The 16,938-nt window shown below is 35.2% G+C and overlaps 1 protein-coding gene across 3 annotated transcripts in view; it reads right to left on the bottom strand.

The window, feature by feature from the left end:
• Positions 1–16,938, bottom strand: part of bchs (WD repeat and FYVE domain containing 3 bchs) — a 1,305,514-nt gene that overhangs the window by 723,251 nt on the left and 565,325 nt on the right. For all 3 annotated transcript variants that reach the window (XM_090399415.1, XM_090399420.1, XM_090399430.1), the window contains exon 31: positions 15,834–15,948. In XM_090399415.1, the coding sequence (XP_090255541.1) occupies positions 15,834–15,948 (115 nt within the window). The remainder of the gene's footprint in view (positions 1–15,833; positions 15,949–16,938) is intronic.

Genomic DNA, 16,938 nt, shown 5'->3' with positions numbered 1-16,938 from the left:
GTAGTGCCAGATATGTGTGAGAGCGTCGCTGAAAGTGTAAATGAAGGTAGAAACACCGAAGGAATGGATGATTTGATCGATAATGAAAATGGTGAGATAAATGCGAGTAGCGAAATTGCCCGTTTAAATGGCGCGATACACAGAGCCAAACGACAATTGGAGCGTATGCAAAAATGTGTGTTGAACGTACCGACAAATAACCGGCGGAAGTCTGTGACGGCAAATAATAGAATGTACGTAAACGTCAATAAAATGAAGGAGCGAGTGCTGTATGGGGATTCGCTATTAAGAGGCGTAATAATTGAGAGTTTAACGAAGTCGTACCAGCCGGGTGCGAACATAAAGGACGTCAGCGAATCTATTCGACTGCAAAAACAGAGGGCGAAAGAGATGATAATAGTGGCAGGAACGAATGATTTGAAAGAGGACAAAATGGAAATGATAGAGGATGTGAGGGAGTTGTTTGAGGTAGCAAAAGAGAAGAGTGAGAGAGTTAGGATGGTGAGTATCTTACCGCGGTATGACAGCGAAGTGTTTAGAAGGAGGGCCATAATTGCCAATGACTTTATGCGTGGGTTATGCATGGAGAGTGGTGTGGAATTTGTGGATGTGTGGAATGAGTTCGATGGGCGAAAGGACTTATATAAGATGGATGGGTTACATTTGAATGGAGTTGGTGTACGGAGACTTGAAAGAGTGTTGATGAATGATGTGGAAGTGGATGTACAGACTCAGGGAAACTAGATTTATTAAGAGGGGGGGGGGAGTAGATATGCAGACTTTAGGGGGGGGCAGTTAAGTGTATGAATGAGTATATTATGCCCGGGCGAGTACGACTGACAACAAATCAGAATGGGATAATTAGTATAAGGAATCAAAGTAGGGATGGGACAAATGGGCTTCTGCGATTCATGTACACTAATGCCAGGAGTATTAGGAACAAGAAGGAAGAGTTTTTGGCCATGGTTGGCACTTCCAGGCCACAGGTTGTCGGTATTAGTGAAACATGGCTGACAGAAGATGATAAAGCTAGTGGGATTGAATGCGATGGGTATAGCGTGTTCAGGAGTGACAGGGTGAATAAAAAGGGAGGAGGAGTGTTATTGATGATAGCTGATGAGCTTCAGCCAAGGAGTATAGAAGTTGAACTGCAGGATGGGGAAAAAAGCACATTTGAGGCTGTTTGGTGTGAGATACAATCTAGCAGAACAAAATATACAATTGGGTGCTGCTATAGACCGGGTGATGGAGTGGATGGTAGGAATAGTATGCATAAGCAAAGAGAAGAAATGAATGGAAGGAGGGTAATTATTATGGGTGATTTCAATTATGGTAACATTGACTGGAAAGAGGAGAGGGCACATGGGAGCAAGGAATTGGATTTTATGCAGTTATTAAGGGACAACTATCTACGGCAACATGTATTGGAAAATACCAGGGGGCAGAGAGTGCTGGACCTAGTAATTGCAACTGAGAATGTAGCTGTAACGAACATGACCATGTTGCCACCAATTGGTGAGAGTGACCATAAGGTCATGACTTGGGAGGTGGCTAAAGGAGTCGAATTTACAATTAAGACAGGGTATATGTGGAATTACCGGGCTGGTAAGTATGACAAGCTTAGGTGTGTGCTTGGCTCAATGCTATGGCATGTAAAACTGCAAGGGCTGGATGTTGATGGTGCATGGGAGGTGGTTAAGAACTGTTTGCAGGAGGCAATGGTTGACTGTATACCAAGAGTCCGAATAATAAATCAGGTAGGGGTTAAATGGATGAATAACACTATTAAGCTTGAGCTGCAAAAAAAGAAACAATTGTGGAGGGAATTTAAGGAGAAGGGTGACCATCAGGTGCATGAACAGTATAAAGCTCAGGCCAGGATGGTAACAAGGGTGGTAAGAAAAGCAAAAGCAGATTACGAAAGGAAATTGGCCATGCAGGCTAAAGAAAATCCCAAACAGTTTTTTCAATATGTTGCAAGTAAAAGGAAAAATGCTCATGGTAGAATGATCTTAAAAAATGCTGAGGGTAGGGAGGTAACTGAATCAGTCGATGTTGTGGAATTACTGAGCGAGCACTTTGCAAGAGTATATCATCCAGGTGGTGGCTTTGCGGAAATGGAGGAACCAACAGCTTATACTGGAATTGTGATGAATGAGGTAGAGGTAACTAGTCTATTACAGAACCTCAATGTCAATACATCTGTGGGATTGGATGGTATACCAGCTCGTGTCGTACATGAAGCGGCCAAAGAATTGTCAGTGCCCTTGACCATTATGTTTAATTTGAGCCTCAGGACTGGGTCAGTCCCAAGGGGGTGGAAAGAGGGGAAAATAGTTCCACTGCACAAAGGTGGTTCCAAGGCTGCTGTTGAAAATTACCGGCCAATCAGCATAACAGGAATCATTATCAAGGTCTTAGAGAAAATAGTCAAGAGGAAAATACAAGATTGGATAGAAGAAAATGGGATACTGTATCGGGGACAGCATGGTTTTGTGAAGGGTAGGTCATGCCTCAGTAACTTGCTCACGTATTATAACACAGTGACGGCTGAACTGGATAAGGGTAATGGGTTTACGGTGATTCTACTGGACCTTGCAAAGACCTTTGACAGGATTCCACATGGAATTCTAATCAATAAATTGCAGCATATGGGAATGGACATAGGGTTGGTGAGATGGATAGGAGGGTGGTTGACGGAGAGATATCAGAGAGTGGTTTACTCAGGAGTAGAGTCCACAAGACGGCCTGTGACTAGTGGTGTACCACAAGGATCTGTTCTTGGACCACTGCTGTTTAATTTGTTCATAAATGATATAGGAAAGGATCTGAGAGGAACAGTTCATTTGTTTGCGGATGATGCGAAGTTGGGTAGGGCAATAGTGAATGCAGATGACGTCAAAATTTTGCAGGATGATTTGGATAGATTGGAGGTCTGGGCTAGGGAGAATGGATGTCAATTTAATGTGGCAAAATGTAAGGTTATGCATTTTGGGGTGAAAAGATGGGAGGCAGTTTACTGCATTGGTGGAACCGTGCTCCAGGAAATTGATGAGGCACGAGATTTAGGAGTGTTGGTGGATAAGGAATTGAAATTTAGGGGACACATTGCAAAAGTGGCCAAATCAGCTCATCAAATCACTTGGTTGCTGAAGAATACGTTGACAAGCAGAGACAAGCAGGTTATTGTTCCTCTGTATCGAGCCTTGATAAGACCTCATCTCGACTACTGTGCTCAGATTTGGTCACCTAGGTTTCTTCTTGATGGGGAGGAGGTGGAGAGGATCCAGAGGCGAGTGACCAAGATGATAGCAGGTCTGTGGAATGAACCGTATGAGAACAGGTTGAGGATTTGTGGGTTGCAAAAATTGGTTGATAGGCAGAGGAGGGGAGATATGATTGAGACATTCAAATTACTGAAGGGTTTCTATAAAATTAATTCAGAAAATATTTTTGAGAACAGGGCTGGTTGTGGGAGGACTAGGGGACATCCATGGAAACTGGGCAAAAGTGTGGTTAGTAAAGGTGTTAGAGCTGGGTTCTTTACTTTTAGAGTAGTGAATGAGTGGAATGCGCTCCCTGAGTCTGTGGTGGATGCTGTGACAGTGAATGAGTTTAAGGCGAGGTATGATAGATACTGTATGAATGTCGAATAGTTGTGATGAAAATGATTTGGGGCCTCCCTCGATGAGTCTAATGACTCCCTGGAGTTGCCCGTAATAATAATAATAATATTACAACATTGAAATACATTTAACCTCTTCTTTGATAATTACTCCTAAGCCCCAATTGAAACTTATGAAAAATACACTTTTCTGAAAGAGAATTGCTTTTGTATTGAATGATGATTCCTGTCATTTTGAGGTTTCTGTCTGATCTTTGATGAGAACAATTCAAAACAGCTGTTAGGCCAGGTGAAACCTTAATTAAAAGAACTAATGAAAAGGAAGTATATACAGATACCTTGACAGTGTTCATGTCTTTTAAGTAGTGCAAGCTAAGGCAACTCTGATGCTGAAGATTATATTCTCATAAGCTCTCATCAGTTTTTGAAACTTTCAAAGTTTCTATACATGTGAGTTTGGGTGTATCAGGAGAGTATATTCAGGGTGTGCCAGGTGTGCAGTACAAACACACACAGAATAGCAACACCACCGATATTATATTTTTGCATTTCTTTCTGTTAAAGATTCTCCTACTTATTTCCAGGCTTCATGTTATTCCTATAATTAAACAAAATATACTAATGCTTTGAAGAGGACATTTTTCGACAGGTAAACAGTGCAGCACATTTGTATTAACAGAATGAGTGTGCAATCACAAATATGGACACCTTCAAGCCCTTTGACCAGACATAAATGATGCAGAAGCTCAAATTCTCAGTGTTCCAGTGATTTAAAAACACCCAGAAGTGAGGAAAGGATGTGTGCTGAGACAATCACACCAAGAAATCAGTGCATTGATTGGATATTGTGGCAACCAATCCAATGGAAAGTTATCATTTGTCATGACTTGCTGTTTTTGTTTTCTGAGTTTCATGTGCATGAAGTCTGAACTAATGTGTTTAGGACACACCGATATAGAAAAGTTTTTAATATATAATTATTATTTTTCTGAAATTTTTCATGCTGCTCCTCTAAATAGACATTAATACATATGGTCAATTTGGCTATTTTCTAAAGCAGTCCCTACTTTAACCATTGGCTTTTTACTGTAATTTTAAATTAAATTATAAGTAATTTTTGACACACTGATCCCCAAATAAGCAAATGGACTATAAGTATTGATTGAATACATAACTTTCTATAAATTATTTATAACTTTCTTATTTATATTTACAATGCAAACAGTGTTGACGATCTACTGAATGTCTTCTTACTGCCAAAGTGTTTGCACATTGTATGACTATAGTCGAAGGAGTAAGCCTCGTCCTCCTCTTCCAAATTTACTAAGCAAGCACAAATATACAAAAACGGAGTACACGAGACACTTCTCTATTTCATAATACATGTTTAACGCATTTTGCCCCACTCTATGCAGATTTGGTTACAATTATTTGATAAAGTATTCAAAGTTATCCTATAATTAATTGCACTGGACCAATTAAGATGAGCACTGAACCGCTATGTATTCTTAACAATTTCATACACTGATGAAAATGCGACAAAATTCACAGATTATGTGAATTTTGTTGCATAAGCCACACAACAGCACATCCATCCGAAATGCCCATGTGACACCACCGACATATACATATATTTATTTATTTATTTTCATGTGGTTACATGATTAGGTGAAGTATTATTAACATGTTTTTTAATTTTTTTTTTTCATTTTGCAATTGACTCAATTGCTGAATATTTGGCCCAAGCATAACTAAATTTCATAAACTAATGCTTTGAACCATAAAAAAAAAAAAAAAAAAGCACTCATTTAAAATTTTTATCAATTTTTAATGTGTATATTTTTTCCCCCCCAAAAAAATTTGTCTATAAAATTTAATTCCGTATGCTTTGGCTAAATATTCGGTGCTTCGGCGCATCCTTAACCATTAGCATAAAAATTAAACAGCAGCAGACCCAAAATACACCAATGGAGCAAAGCAATAGAGTTTTCTCTTCCAGGATAATACTGCTCCATACAAAACTAGCTGATACCTACCACAGTAAATATCCATTGCAAAGCACAATCTATTATCCAATCCCATCTCATTCAATTTAGTTACTAATTTGTCATGTGTGCAACCTATCAATGTCCTTTAATAGCAATTACAAGCTCTTCTCAATATCTTTCTATTGCCTGTATAAATAAGAGTAAGCAAGGTTTGTATGGATAGCATTTCTGCCATTCTTGTTTTACTTCGTTAGTAAAATTAATTAGTGATCCCATATGGTGATACTAATTAGTGAATGGGTTTCTAGGTCAAGATATAACTTTCAGATGACCTTCCCCATCATTTCTGAGAGTTCTGAGGTGAGAGCAGTAGCATGATAGTTTCAGGGCTGATTTTTATCTTCCTGTATGGGACAGTTTGGATAAAAGCTTTCTTCAATGCTATTAGAAAGATGCAACATGAGTATGAAAGCTTGTAATGATGACAGGATGGGTGTTAATTCTGGAGTAGAAGATTTGGCAGAAGTGGAGGGATACCATCTGATGTCCTACTGATTGAAGATCAAAGGCAATATGCTAGGTGGTTTGTAAAAATGTGAGAGGAGGAGATGTAACACCACTGATATATATAAGACACATATATATATATTTATTCATTTATTTATTTACATGTGGTTTCTTATCAAAACTAAGAGCTGGAGGAGAAGAATGATGAAAGAGATATGCCTTATCTTTAAAAATCATTATTCTCCTAGGAGAGAGAGAGAGAGAGAGAGAGAGAGAGAGATGTGGAAAATATAGGAGTGCAGAGGTTTTGACCAACAGCCTTGGCAAGGGATCAGGACTAACCACCATTTTAGCAAGAGACAAATTTAGTGCATTTAGCCCTCATGAAGTCATCTTTAGATTTGTCGATTAACTTTTTTGCATTTGATACAGACTGCAATGTATGTGAGTGAGAAGCTGGAGTAATTAAGTTGAGCCATTGAATGTATGATGCATTTTACCGTGGACAACTTCGGCAAATCTGTTGGAAAACAAAGGCTCTGATAAGAATCAGAGAGATACTGAGTGTGAAGTAGAGAATAAAGGCATTCGTTCTAACAAGAATAATATCAGTTTTTAGAAAGAAGTAAGTTTGGAATTAGAAGAGTGAAAGCAATAATGACTTCACAGGAAAGAAACAAATTCTGCAGGTGATCCCAACTGGCCACATTGTAGTCCCATAGAAGATAAAGCTGAGAATGACTAGGAGAAAGATGATCTGCAGGGGAAAAAAAAAAACATGGACAAAATAATTAGGAGAGTAATTATTTTTAGAGTTATTCTTGGATTATAGCCATTTAGTAAGGCTATTTGATAGTTTGCCATTTCTTGTTTTAGAGATTCTTCAAAAGAACAAATCTTGTGTGCTCTTGATACTAGGGATTTTATGATAACATACTTCTGAGATGGATGGTGGGCTAATGTTTTGTGGATATAATGACCTGTAAAAGTTGGTTTTCGGTAGACAGCAGTGGAAATGGATCCATCTTGACTACATTGATGTATACATCTAGAAAGGAAATGCCTTTTAATGATTCCTTTTGTAGTGTGAAGATGAGGATGTAGGGTGTTAACTTTTTGTAGAAATGAGTGGAGTTCAGATTCCGTGTGAATCCAAACTTCAAAGACATCATCAATGTACTGCAGCCAAATTGCTGGTTTTGGATCAAGAGAGAAAATTTTTTCTTCTAGGTGTTCAAGATAAAAATTGGCTAGATAAGATGATAAGTGTGAACTCATTATAATTCCTTCTTCTTGTTTATATATTTTGTCTTTTCGGGTTATAATCAGGTTTTAGCTTATAATCTCGCACTCAATACACAGAGTCTAACTGGCACAGCCGTAAAGTAAATAAATTTGTTAGATTATAGAACGCGAGGATATGGGATCCAATCGAAATAAATAAATGGTGGCAGTTGATAGTTAAGGCAGTTAACTATTCATGAATAAAGAAAACAAAGTTTTTTTGTTTTCTTTATTTCTTTGTTTTCTTTATTTAATAAAGAAAACTTTGTTTTCTTTATTAAATAAAGAAAACAAAGAAATACAGAAATTTTTATAACAGTCTAATAGTCTCCATAGCTCAGTCAGTGTAGACAAAACCCTTTGGTTTGAAAGGAGGGTTTAAATCCTGTCTAGGATGAGAAGAACATTTATCCCAACTTTTCAATTGAAGGTGAGATAGCTGGTCTCATACAGAACTAGCAAGGTTTTACCCTCCCAGAAACTCTGGTTCTCATCCTGAGAAAACATGCAAACCAGACAAAAGATAAGATGCAATTTTATTATTATTATTATTATTATTATTATGTCCAAAAGAAAATGCAGATAGAATCAACTGCCCTATCACAGGCAGTATCAGGTTTCTAGAAAGCAAGTTACTTGGCTGTGAGAGGTCATTCAACCTAACACAAAAAGGGAAGACAGGATTCAATCTGCATTTGGTGTAAGCCCAGCTTGTTCTTCTCCCTTCCGCATTTGTGATATGCTTGCATATGTGAGAAGAGGCAGAATTTCAAGGGAGTGGAAAGACGGCAAAATAGTTCCTTTGCTAAGGGAGGTTCTAAGACTGCAGTCACAAATTACAGCAATCAGTATGTCAGACGTGGAGGGAAAATGAACTGGAAAAATTGGTAAAAAAAGAATTCAGGAAAGTCTGGAAAAGAATGATATTCTATAAGGGATCACATGGCTTTTGGAGGGTCAGAACAAGCCTTAGTAATTTATTAACTTTTTATAATAGTGATAGCTGAGTTGGATAAAAGGAATGGCTACACGATGATTCTGCTGGTTTTTCAAAGACATTTTACAGAATACCATGTGGAATTCTGTTATGCAAATTAGAAAAAATGGGGACATGACACTGGTTATATAGATATGAGGATGGCTGATTAACAGATAGCAAAAAGTGGCATATGAATGAGTAGAATCCAAGAAAAAGCAGGTGACTAGTTCTGTGCTAGGAGCACTACTGTTTATTTTGTATACATATGATATAAGAAATAATATGAAGAGAAACATTCAGTTGCTGATGATGCAAAACCGAGTAGGCCAACAGTAATCAAGGTGATGTAGAGAGCTTGCAGGATGACTTAAATAAGTTGTCAGTATGGGCAAAAGATAATGAGTCCAGGTTAATGTGGAAAAATGTAAAGTTATGCATTTTGGGATAAGAGATTACAAGTATGTATCACATTGATGGAACTGTTTTTATCCTTCATTGTGGATAAAAAGGTTAGGGGTTTATGGTCCGATCTTAAAAAAATTTCTTGTCCCAGTAACATGTATCTGAATTTCCTTAAGGCATGCACAATAGCTAGTGCTTCTTTTTCAATAACTGAGTAATTTTTTTCTGATGCAGATAGTTTCCTACTTAAGAATGCAATGGGTCTAATTTCTCCTTTCTTCTTTTGTTCTATTACAGCTGCAATGGTGTCATTCTGCTGCAAGATAGAAGGGTTCTCCAAAAGTGGGATGAGTGAGGACAGGAGATCTAGTTAATGCTAAATTTAAAGATTTATGAGCAGATTCCTGTTCCTTTCCCCAAATGAACTTTTCCCCCTTTTTAGTTAATTTAATTATGGGCTCCATTATTTGAGAACAATTTGGAATAAATTTTCTATAGAAGTTTACCATTCCTAAGTACCTTCGTACTTGTCTCACAGAGGTGGGTATTTTCGCTCTTAGAATGGCAGAGATGTTTTCTTGAGTGGGGATTATTCCGGCCTCACTGACAACATGTCCTAAGTATTCAACTTTCTTCATGAAGAATTTACATTTTGAGCACTTCAATGATAGATGTGACAAATTTAGTCTATTTAATACATTATCTAAAATTTCTTCATGTGATGTTAAGTCTGGGGTGTAAATTAATAGGTCATCTTGGAAACATATGACTCCCTTTCCTAACATGTCTGAGAGCAGTGTTCATCAGACACTGAAAACTCATAGCTGAATTTCTGGCTCCCTGAGGAAGTCGACAGAGTTGGTATTTTTGCCATCGAGTGGTAAAGGCAAAAAACTGTCTGTCCTCCTTTCTAAGAGGTATTTGGAAATAGCCAGAGTTCAGGTCCAATTTCGAAAAGTATTTTGCTCCCTCTAGACTAGTCAGGAGCTCTTCTATGTTACATAGAGGAAAACCAATGGGTTTAGTGACCTTATTAATCTCACGCAGATCTAATATAAATCTGAGACTTCCATCAGGTTTTTCTACCAACAAAAAAGGGCTATTCCATCTGGAATTAGACTTTTCTATGATCCCAGCTTTTTCATAAGCATTCAGAAGGATCTGAAGTCTATCTAGATATTTAAGGGGGGTTTTGTACTGTTTAGTGTAGATAGGCATGTCTGAAGTGATTTCAATGGAATGCTCTACTTTGTTTGTACAGGTCAATGAGCTAATATCTTCAGTGAATGTTTGAGGATATTTTTGGAAAATTGATAGAATGAATTTCCTTATTTCTGCTCTATCGGTTTTTGATTCTGCTAAATTAATAGCTTCGTGCAACAATTTTCTTTTCTTATCACTTAATCCGTCTTCAAGGTTTAAGGTTTCAATCTCCATCTTGTTACATAATTCCCTTTTATTGTCTTCATTGTACATTGATTGATAACTCATGCCACACAAGGAAATGGTTTCAGAGGCAAAGTCGCACATGAATTTATTTTTCTCTAGGAAATCAAGTCCTAGTATGATCTGGTCATTCATGTCAGCAACTTCTGGAAGGATAATGAGTTCATGTGAGAACTCCACTGGAAAACAAGGTATGGAAATTTCAGCATTTATTTTTCTTGTAGCAATCGGTTCAATCTTAGCAATTCCCGTGATTTTTACTGGTTTCTGAATTAGGGTGATGTTATCAGAAAAATCATCAACAAGCTTATTCATCATGGAGTTAGAAATAACTGATATATGGGCTCCAGTATCTAAAAGAATATCGCATGGAATCCTTCCAATCAGACCTTGCACAAGAGTTAAAGGTAACTTACCATTTTCTTTGGCCATTGTCACATTTTGCATTCTATGGGAATTGTAGTCTAGTGAATCTAGTTTGTTAGTCAAGGTGATAGAGTTATCCACATTGACTTCCTCATTCTTAATCTCCTTCCTTTTTTTACAGTTTGAAAAGTATTCAAGAATTGGTAAAGGTGTAGGTTGATCATTACAGTCCTGCATAAGTGATTGTCTCATGGAATATATTTGTTGCATTTCCTCCAATATTTTCTCTCTTTCTTTGGCCAGACTATAACATGCTTCTAAACTGACAGCCTTTTTTTTGTAAATGACCTCTCTTAAATTTTTATGCAATCCCAGTCGAAATTGTTGAAACACAATCCAGTCTAAGTGAGGTTTTTCTGTAGGGGACACCTTCATAGATTTAGCAATGTTCACCAATCTGTTAAAATAACTATTCATATCTTCCTTGTCATCTTGTATGCATTTGTGGAACTCTATAAGGGTTCGAAGGTAGCACTTAGTATGGGAAAATTTAGAGATCAGTTCATCCTTAAATTTCTTATATTCTAATGTTTCTTTAAGAATAGGGGATGAATTAAAATATGTTCTAGCCTTGCCTATTAATTTACTTCTGATTAGAACTAGTAGTTGAAAATCAGTCCAGTTTGCTATTTCTCTAAGTTTTTCAGCATAGGTAAAAAAAAATAGTACATCATCCGATTCTTCACCTGAAAATTGGGGAAAGACCTGCTGTGGGTTCACCGTACGAAAGAATTCACTATCATTCATTTCAGAACTTGATGTAACAGCCATAGTGATTAATAAATTACTAATTTAAATAATACAATCTTTCTATTTTAAAAAACAACTTTTATCTTTGCCTGATTCCAGATTATAACCAGTTCATTGTGATTTATTTAATTTACTTTCTAAAAATTTCAAGGAGTAATTCCACGATTATTATTACAAAGGTAAATTCAATCTCTTAACTTATAGTTGTTAAATTACTTCTTATCGATTAAATCACATCCTGTCGACTGTGCCATTTGTCGTGACGTTCTTTCCTTCATATTCAAATCCGCCATCTTGTTATAAGTCACTTTCATAAAAAAAAAAGGACAACTGATTGTAAATTGATCACCAATCCAAGGGTAGAGAAATTTCTATTATACTGCACCACTCTATCCTTAGATTAGTCTATATAAAATAGCAGGATCAATTCATAGTTAGTTGGCAGTCTCTTCATTCATACTGGCCGAAGTATTTATTTTCCACTTGGGATTCCCGCAAGATTCGAATTTTTATGAACGGTGCAATAAAAAGGAATTCCGGCAAACACAATAATTAGATTAACGAAATAAAACATTTAATATAAGCTGTATAACACATACATAAATTCTACTTCAAATTTTAAACAATAAAATCAAGTTAAACATTAGGTCAAGTCAATCATATTAGTTCAATCTTCCAAACCTTCACATAGACATTCTCAGTTTCTGAGTCACAAAGTTCCTACACTTAATTAAATATAATGGAACTTCCTATCTAATCAGTTTTTACGCAATTCTCAACCATGTCATACGCTTAAGAACAACACAGGCACTAATTGCTGTAAATATCTCTCAAGCAATTTTTTATTTTCAATTCCCAATCTCGAAGAATTGCCACAGTTAAAGTTAGGTTAAACGTAGCGTAACTAACACTCAATTCCTCATGCATTGAAATAATTCAATATGACAGTCCTTACCAGAAACAGTTCCTAGTACATCAATCGCATTGTGAGTATACTTTCAAAATGTGTTTATTATTCTTAAAACACATCCATAAGACTTCTCCACAGTTATAACTAAAACACTATTAATCACGCTTCACAATCCTAGATATCAACTGTAGGGTACTTCAATTATCCTTGTTACCACTCATTAACTAATTAAACACTGTGCAGTTCTCCTTAGAGCAAATTAGAAATAAGTCACAATTCTAGACTAACTGGGTTTATTCAGAATTCTTCACTGAACGTCCAGCCCTATATATTATCCGATTACGGCATTAATTTCTTGTTATTATTACTGATGACTTCACTTTCAGCTAACTATAAGATTCGCTTCGTTCTTGCTCGCTTATAAATATTATCCCTTTTGACTTCTGCCCTTGAGAACCTTTCATTTACTCCCACTTCACTAGTTTATACCCTTGCTTCCTTTCGCTTCAAAATTTCCGTTCCAACTCCTCTTTTACTTATTATTTTTTTTCTATTATCCTTCTTGAAGCTCACGCTCTGTTCCACTTGCGCTCGTTTACTTCATGCGCTTCCATGACAACAAATAAACGTAAACATTTTCGTTAATGTTACATAAGGCTATACCACTACATTGAGTTAATAAAAACACAATAAATAGAATATTAGAGCTACTTAATCAACTCTTTCATTTCGCATACAGATAACTATAATAAAATTCACGTTACCATATATATATAAGTTATAATAATTTATACATATATTATTGTTTAATTAATAGCTGATAAAATTCAGAATAAACACTTAAATAATAATTCTTAAATAAGGATTAATAAATACTTTTATACAAGTCATGATTAATATATAATAAACAATGTCAAATGTGAATGAAAAAGACAAAATACACAACATAGTTTCATTCACAGTTTAACAACAGTTGATCTGACTGAGTGGATAATATCATGGTTTCAGATCTGGGATATTATTATAATAAGTTAAGAGATTGAGTGAGAGACAAAATTCAAAAAGAATATCTTTGTTTACAGATAATGTAATTATTACAGATAATGTAATTATTATAGATTTATGGTATTGTCTTAACAGTGTGTGTGTAAAATGTTTATGTTTCGAAATTACTATATACAAATTTCCATTATAAATAAATTTATCTCTTAAACAGAAAAGGGCCCACAAACATAATATCAGACTTAAAGAGCATAAACATCATAAAAAATGTGTTCTCTTCAAGATAACAGGATTTGATGAGAATACACAAACTTCCAACTAATAAAGCACAGTTTCGTCTATTCTCAATAATTGCCATTAAAATATAAATTACTTAGCTCGTATCTGCTTTTCTTCTAAACCAAGAATATAATTTTTTGCACAACCATTCTTAAAAAAATATTGCATTTCTTCTTTCGTATCTTCTCTGCAATATCAGTTCCTTTCCCATTTCCTTGAAATATGAAGATAATTTTGGAGTTCCCTTTTTCCTTCTGGAAACTTCTTCCTAATCCTTAAACACAAAAAGAATTCATCTCTGTTTTGGGTTTACAACATTTAACTAGAATACATTTACTGCATACCATATCAAAAGGAACTGTTTGTTGCTTTGGGAGAAACTATATATCACTTTTATCTATGCCACAACTTTGCTTTGTATAAAACAAATTCATTTGTTAATTTTGGGATAACTGTCTGTTTCTCCCATAATGCTCTTTTTCACCTTTTTTGGCTTAAGAATTCCTTTACACTCTACTTCTTCCCTAAATTTCCAACTTTTTGAATGTCGTCTTTGTTCTCGTCAACACAACAGCTGTTCTATTATTCCCTCTTACTCACTAATTCAACTTCCTCTTCGAAAGTACAATCTTTGCACAAGCACATTATTGCCTGACATGGTAAGCAACATGGAAATGAGATGAAAGTCAGTTGTAAACAAGATTGCAGTTCTTCCATGGCATGAGGGCATCACTGGAAATTTCAATATTTTTTCTTCTCAAGTTCATGTTACAGAAATAAAAAACTAAATTAAAGATGAGTCCTTTTTGAAAATAAATATATCACAATCATACAGTTTTCGACAGGCCATAAGTATACAAAGATATCTTATGTAAATATTTCTAATTATAAGAAATAATACTTTTTTTTTGTTTGTGTTTGCTATACATTTAGGAAATGTTTACATACATGATAAATAATAAAATCAAAAATCATCCATTCCTTTTTATTTATTTATCTAATCAAAATCTAAAAAATAATGTAAGATAATCTGATATCGCTAAATAGCAGATATTCTACAGACCTGTACTCCAGAAAATAGATGAAGCTAGGAATTTGGGAATTGTAGTAGAGAGAGAGAAAGTTGAAGTTTAGATGGCATATTGTTAAGGTTTCCCAGGTAGCTCATAGGATTACTTGGTTATTGAAGAACACACTAACAAGTAGAGATAAGGAAGTTGTTTCTCCTCTTTATAAGACCTCGATATATCCATATTTAAATTACCTTGCTCAGGTCTGGTCACCTGGATTTCTTAGCAATGAGGATATTGCAGAGAAGATCAAGATGTGAGTGACCAAGATAGTGAGTGATGTGTATGGAATGATCCTTATGAGGATAGACTGTGGTTTTATGGGTTGCAGAAGGGTAACAGGTGAAAAAAGGGATATGATAGAAACATTTAAGATACTTAAAGAGTTTTATAGGATTAATGCAGGGGAAGACTTTCAGCATTTGGTTAAAAGGGACAGAACAAGAGGTCATCCCTAGAAGTATGGTTAGTAATTGTGTGAATTTTTTTCACTTGGAGGGTGATGAATGACTGGAATGGATTGCCAGAGTCAGCTGTAAGTGCTTTGTCTGTTAATGGGTTCAAGGAGAGGAATGATAGTGTTGGCCTCAAGCAATGAATCTTCAGACTCCATAGAGTTGCTCATACAATAATAATGATAATAAGAATTTCCATTCAAATTTGTTATTATTAATGTTGGTTGAAATAATTCTAGTCTGGCTTCATTAAAATAAATAACTTTGCTATTTATGAAATAAAAATTCAATTCTAGGCATATTGAGATGTTCAATTAAAAGAAAAGTCATTTATGTTTTATATAATTATTATAAAAATAAAAAATATCATTCCCCAAAACTTTCATTGCACATTATTACAAGAGAATACACCAAAGAGTTCTTTTATTCCATTACTACTTTTTCAAATATAATTTCATTCCAATATCAGAACAATGAAATAACCACTAAGTTATTTTGCAAATGAATACCTGGAAAACTTGAAACACCTTTTTGGAAAGCTTTGATCAGCTATGAAACATCATTAAAAAAAACAAAAAAAAACCTGGGAATCTTATTTTAAATGCACACCTCAAATACATATTAAGAATATTAAATGCACAGAGAATAATAAAAATCAAGATATACTAAAATAACAATTATGGTAATAATATCTAAGGAAAGCAGCTTACATGTGATTTGTATTTCCACAGTTGGTGAAAACAAGTGATAATAAGAGCCTTAAGCATCTGTTTCTCAACATAATATTGTAAGCACTAACCATTTCTGTTAAATCTGGGCAACTACCTAGAAATGAAGAAATAGGAGAGAATATTACTTTTATTTATTATTTTTATTAATATTATGTGACACCTCCAAGAACTCATCATGAGAGGGCACTCCCATACATACAAACCATCTAAACTACTTAATCCTTCATCAACACAAAATACTACTATCAACCATTTGCAACTTGCTAACAATATTTTTGTCTGTAACCTGCATGTGATCTGTGACTGATTTGCACTGTATGTGGGATAAAAAAAAATAAACTGAAGTTTATGGGGAAGGGAAAAATCTTGCTATCTCTGTATGAGATAAGCTAACTTTGGGCACTTGAACCTTATATTTCCTCTCGAATCAAGTTTCGGCACACCAAAAACCTGGTTAGAGAGGAAATTTAAAGAAGCATGTGAAATGCTCAAACACAATCCTAACCTGAACAAAAATGATGGTCACACCATTCCAAAAATGTGAAGGACCCATTTGCAACCATTATAGCAACCAGAACAAGCCAAAAAAAAATCTTAATACAAGAAGACTTGAAGTGTTTTAACATTGAATAGCAACCTCAACTGTACAAGTCCAGAAGAAAATCTTAGTATGGGAGTACTTTAGTAAGTTTTATTTTATTTATTTATTTATTTTTTTACCACTAGAGGTCAGGCTAAGTAAAGATCAATTAACAACATAGATTCAGTTTACCTTTGTGGAGTGCAAGAGCATGTAGCTTTTTTTCATATACACATGTATTTTTCTGATGATGACCTCAATACAGGGGTTGAAACGTCAATTGTTATTTTATTAATAATAAGTAAAATAATCATTTCAACATGTATGTTTTGTGGCCCTAAATTCGTAAATATGAAGGACAGAACACTGAAGACAAGAAGGAGGCTATTATTTCAATTAAGGATAGAAACTGAATGCAAGTAATGAGGATTGTGTTTAGAGAACTGTAGGAAAGAAAGTTTACTCTAATGCATTTCATCTTCATGTGCAAATCTGTGGAGTGAG

This window comes from Typopeltis vanoorti, chromosome 1 (genome assembly GCF_054136105.1).
Source record: "Typopeltis vanoorti isolate ZY-2024b chromosome 1, IOZ_Tvanoo_1.0, whole genome shotgun sequence".
NCBI lineage: Eukaryota > Metazoa > Arthropoda > Arachnida > Uropygi > Thelyphonidae > Typopeltis > Typopeltis vanoorti.
The sequence above is the reverse complement of the archived record's forward strand: the minus strand, read 5'-3'. Positions and strand labels throughout refer to the sequence as shown.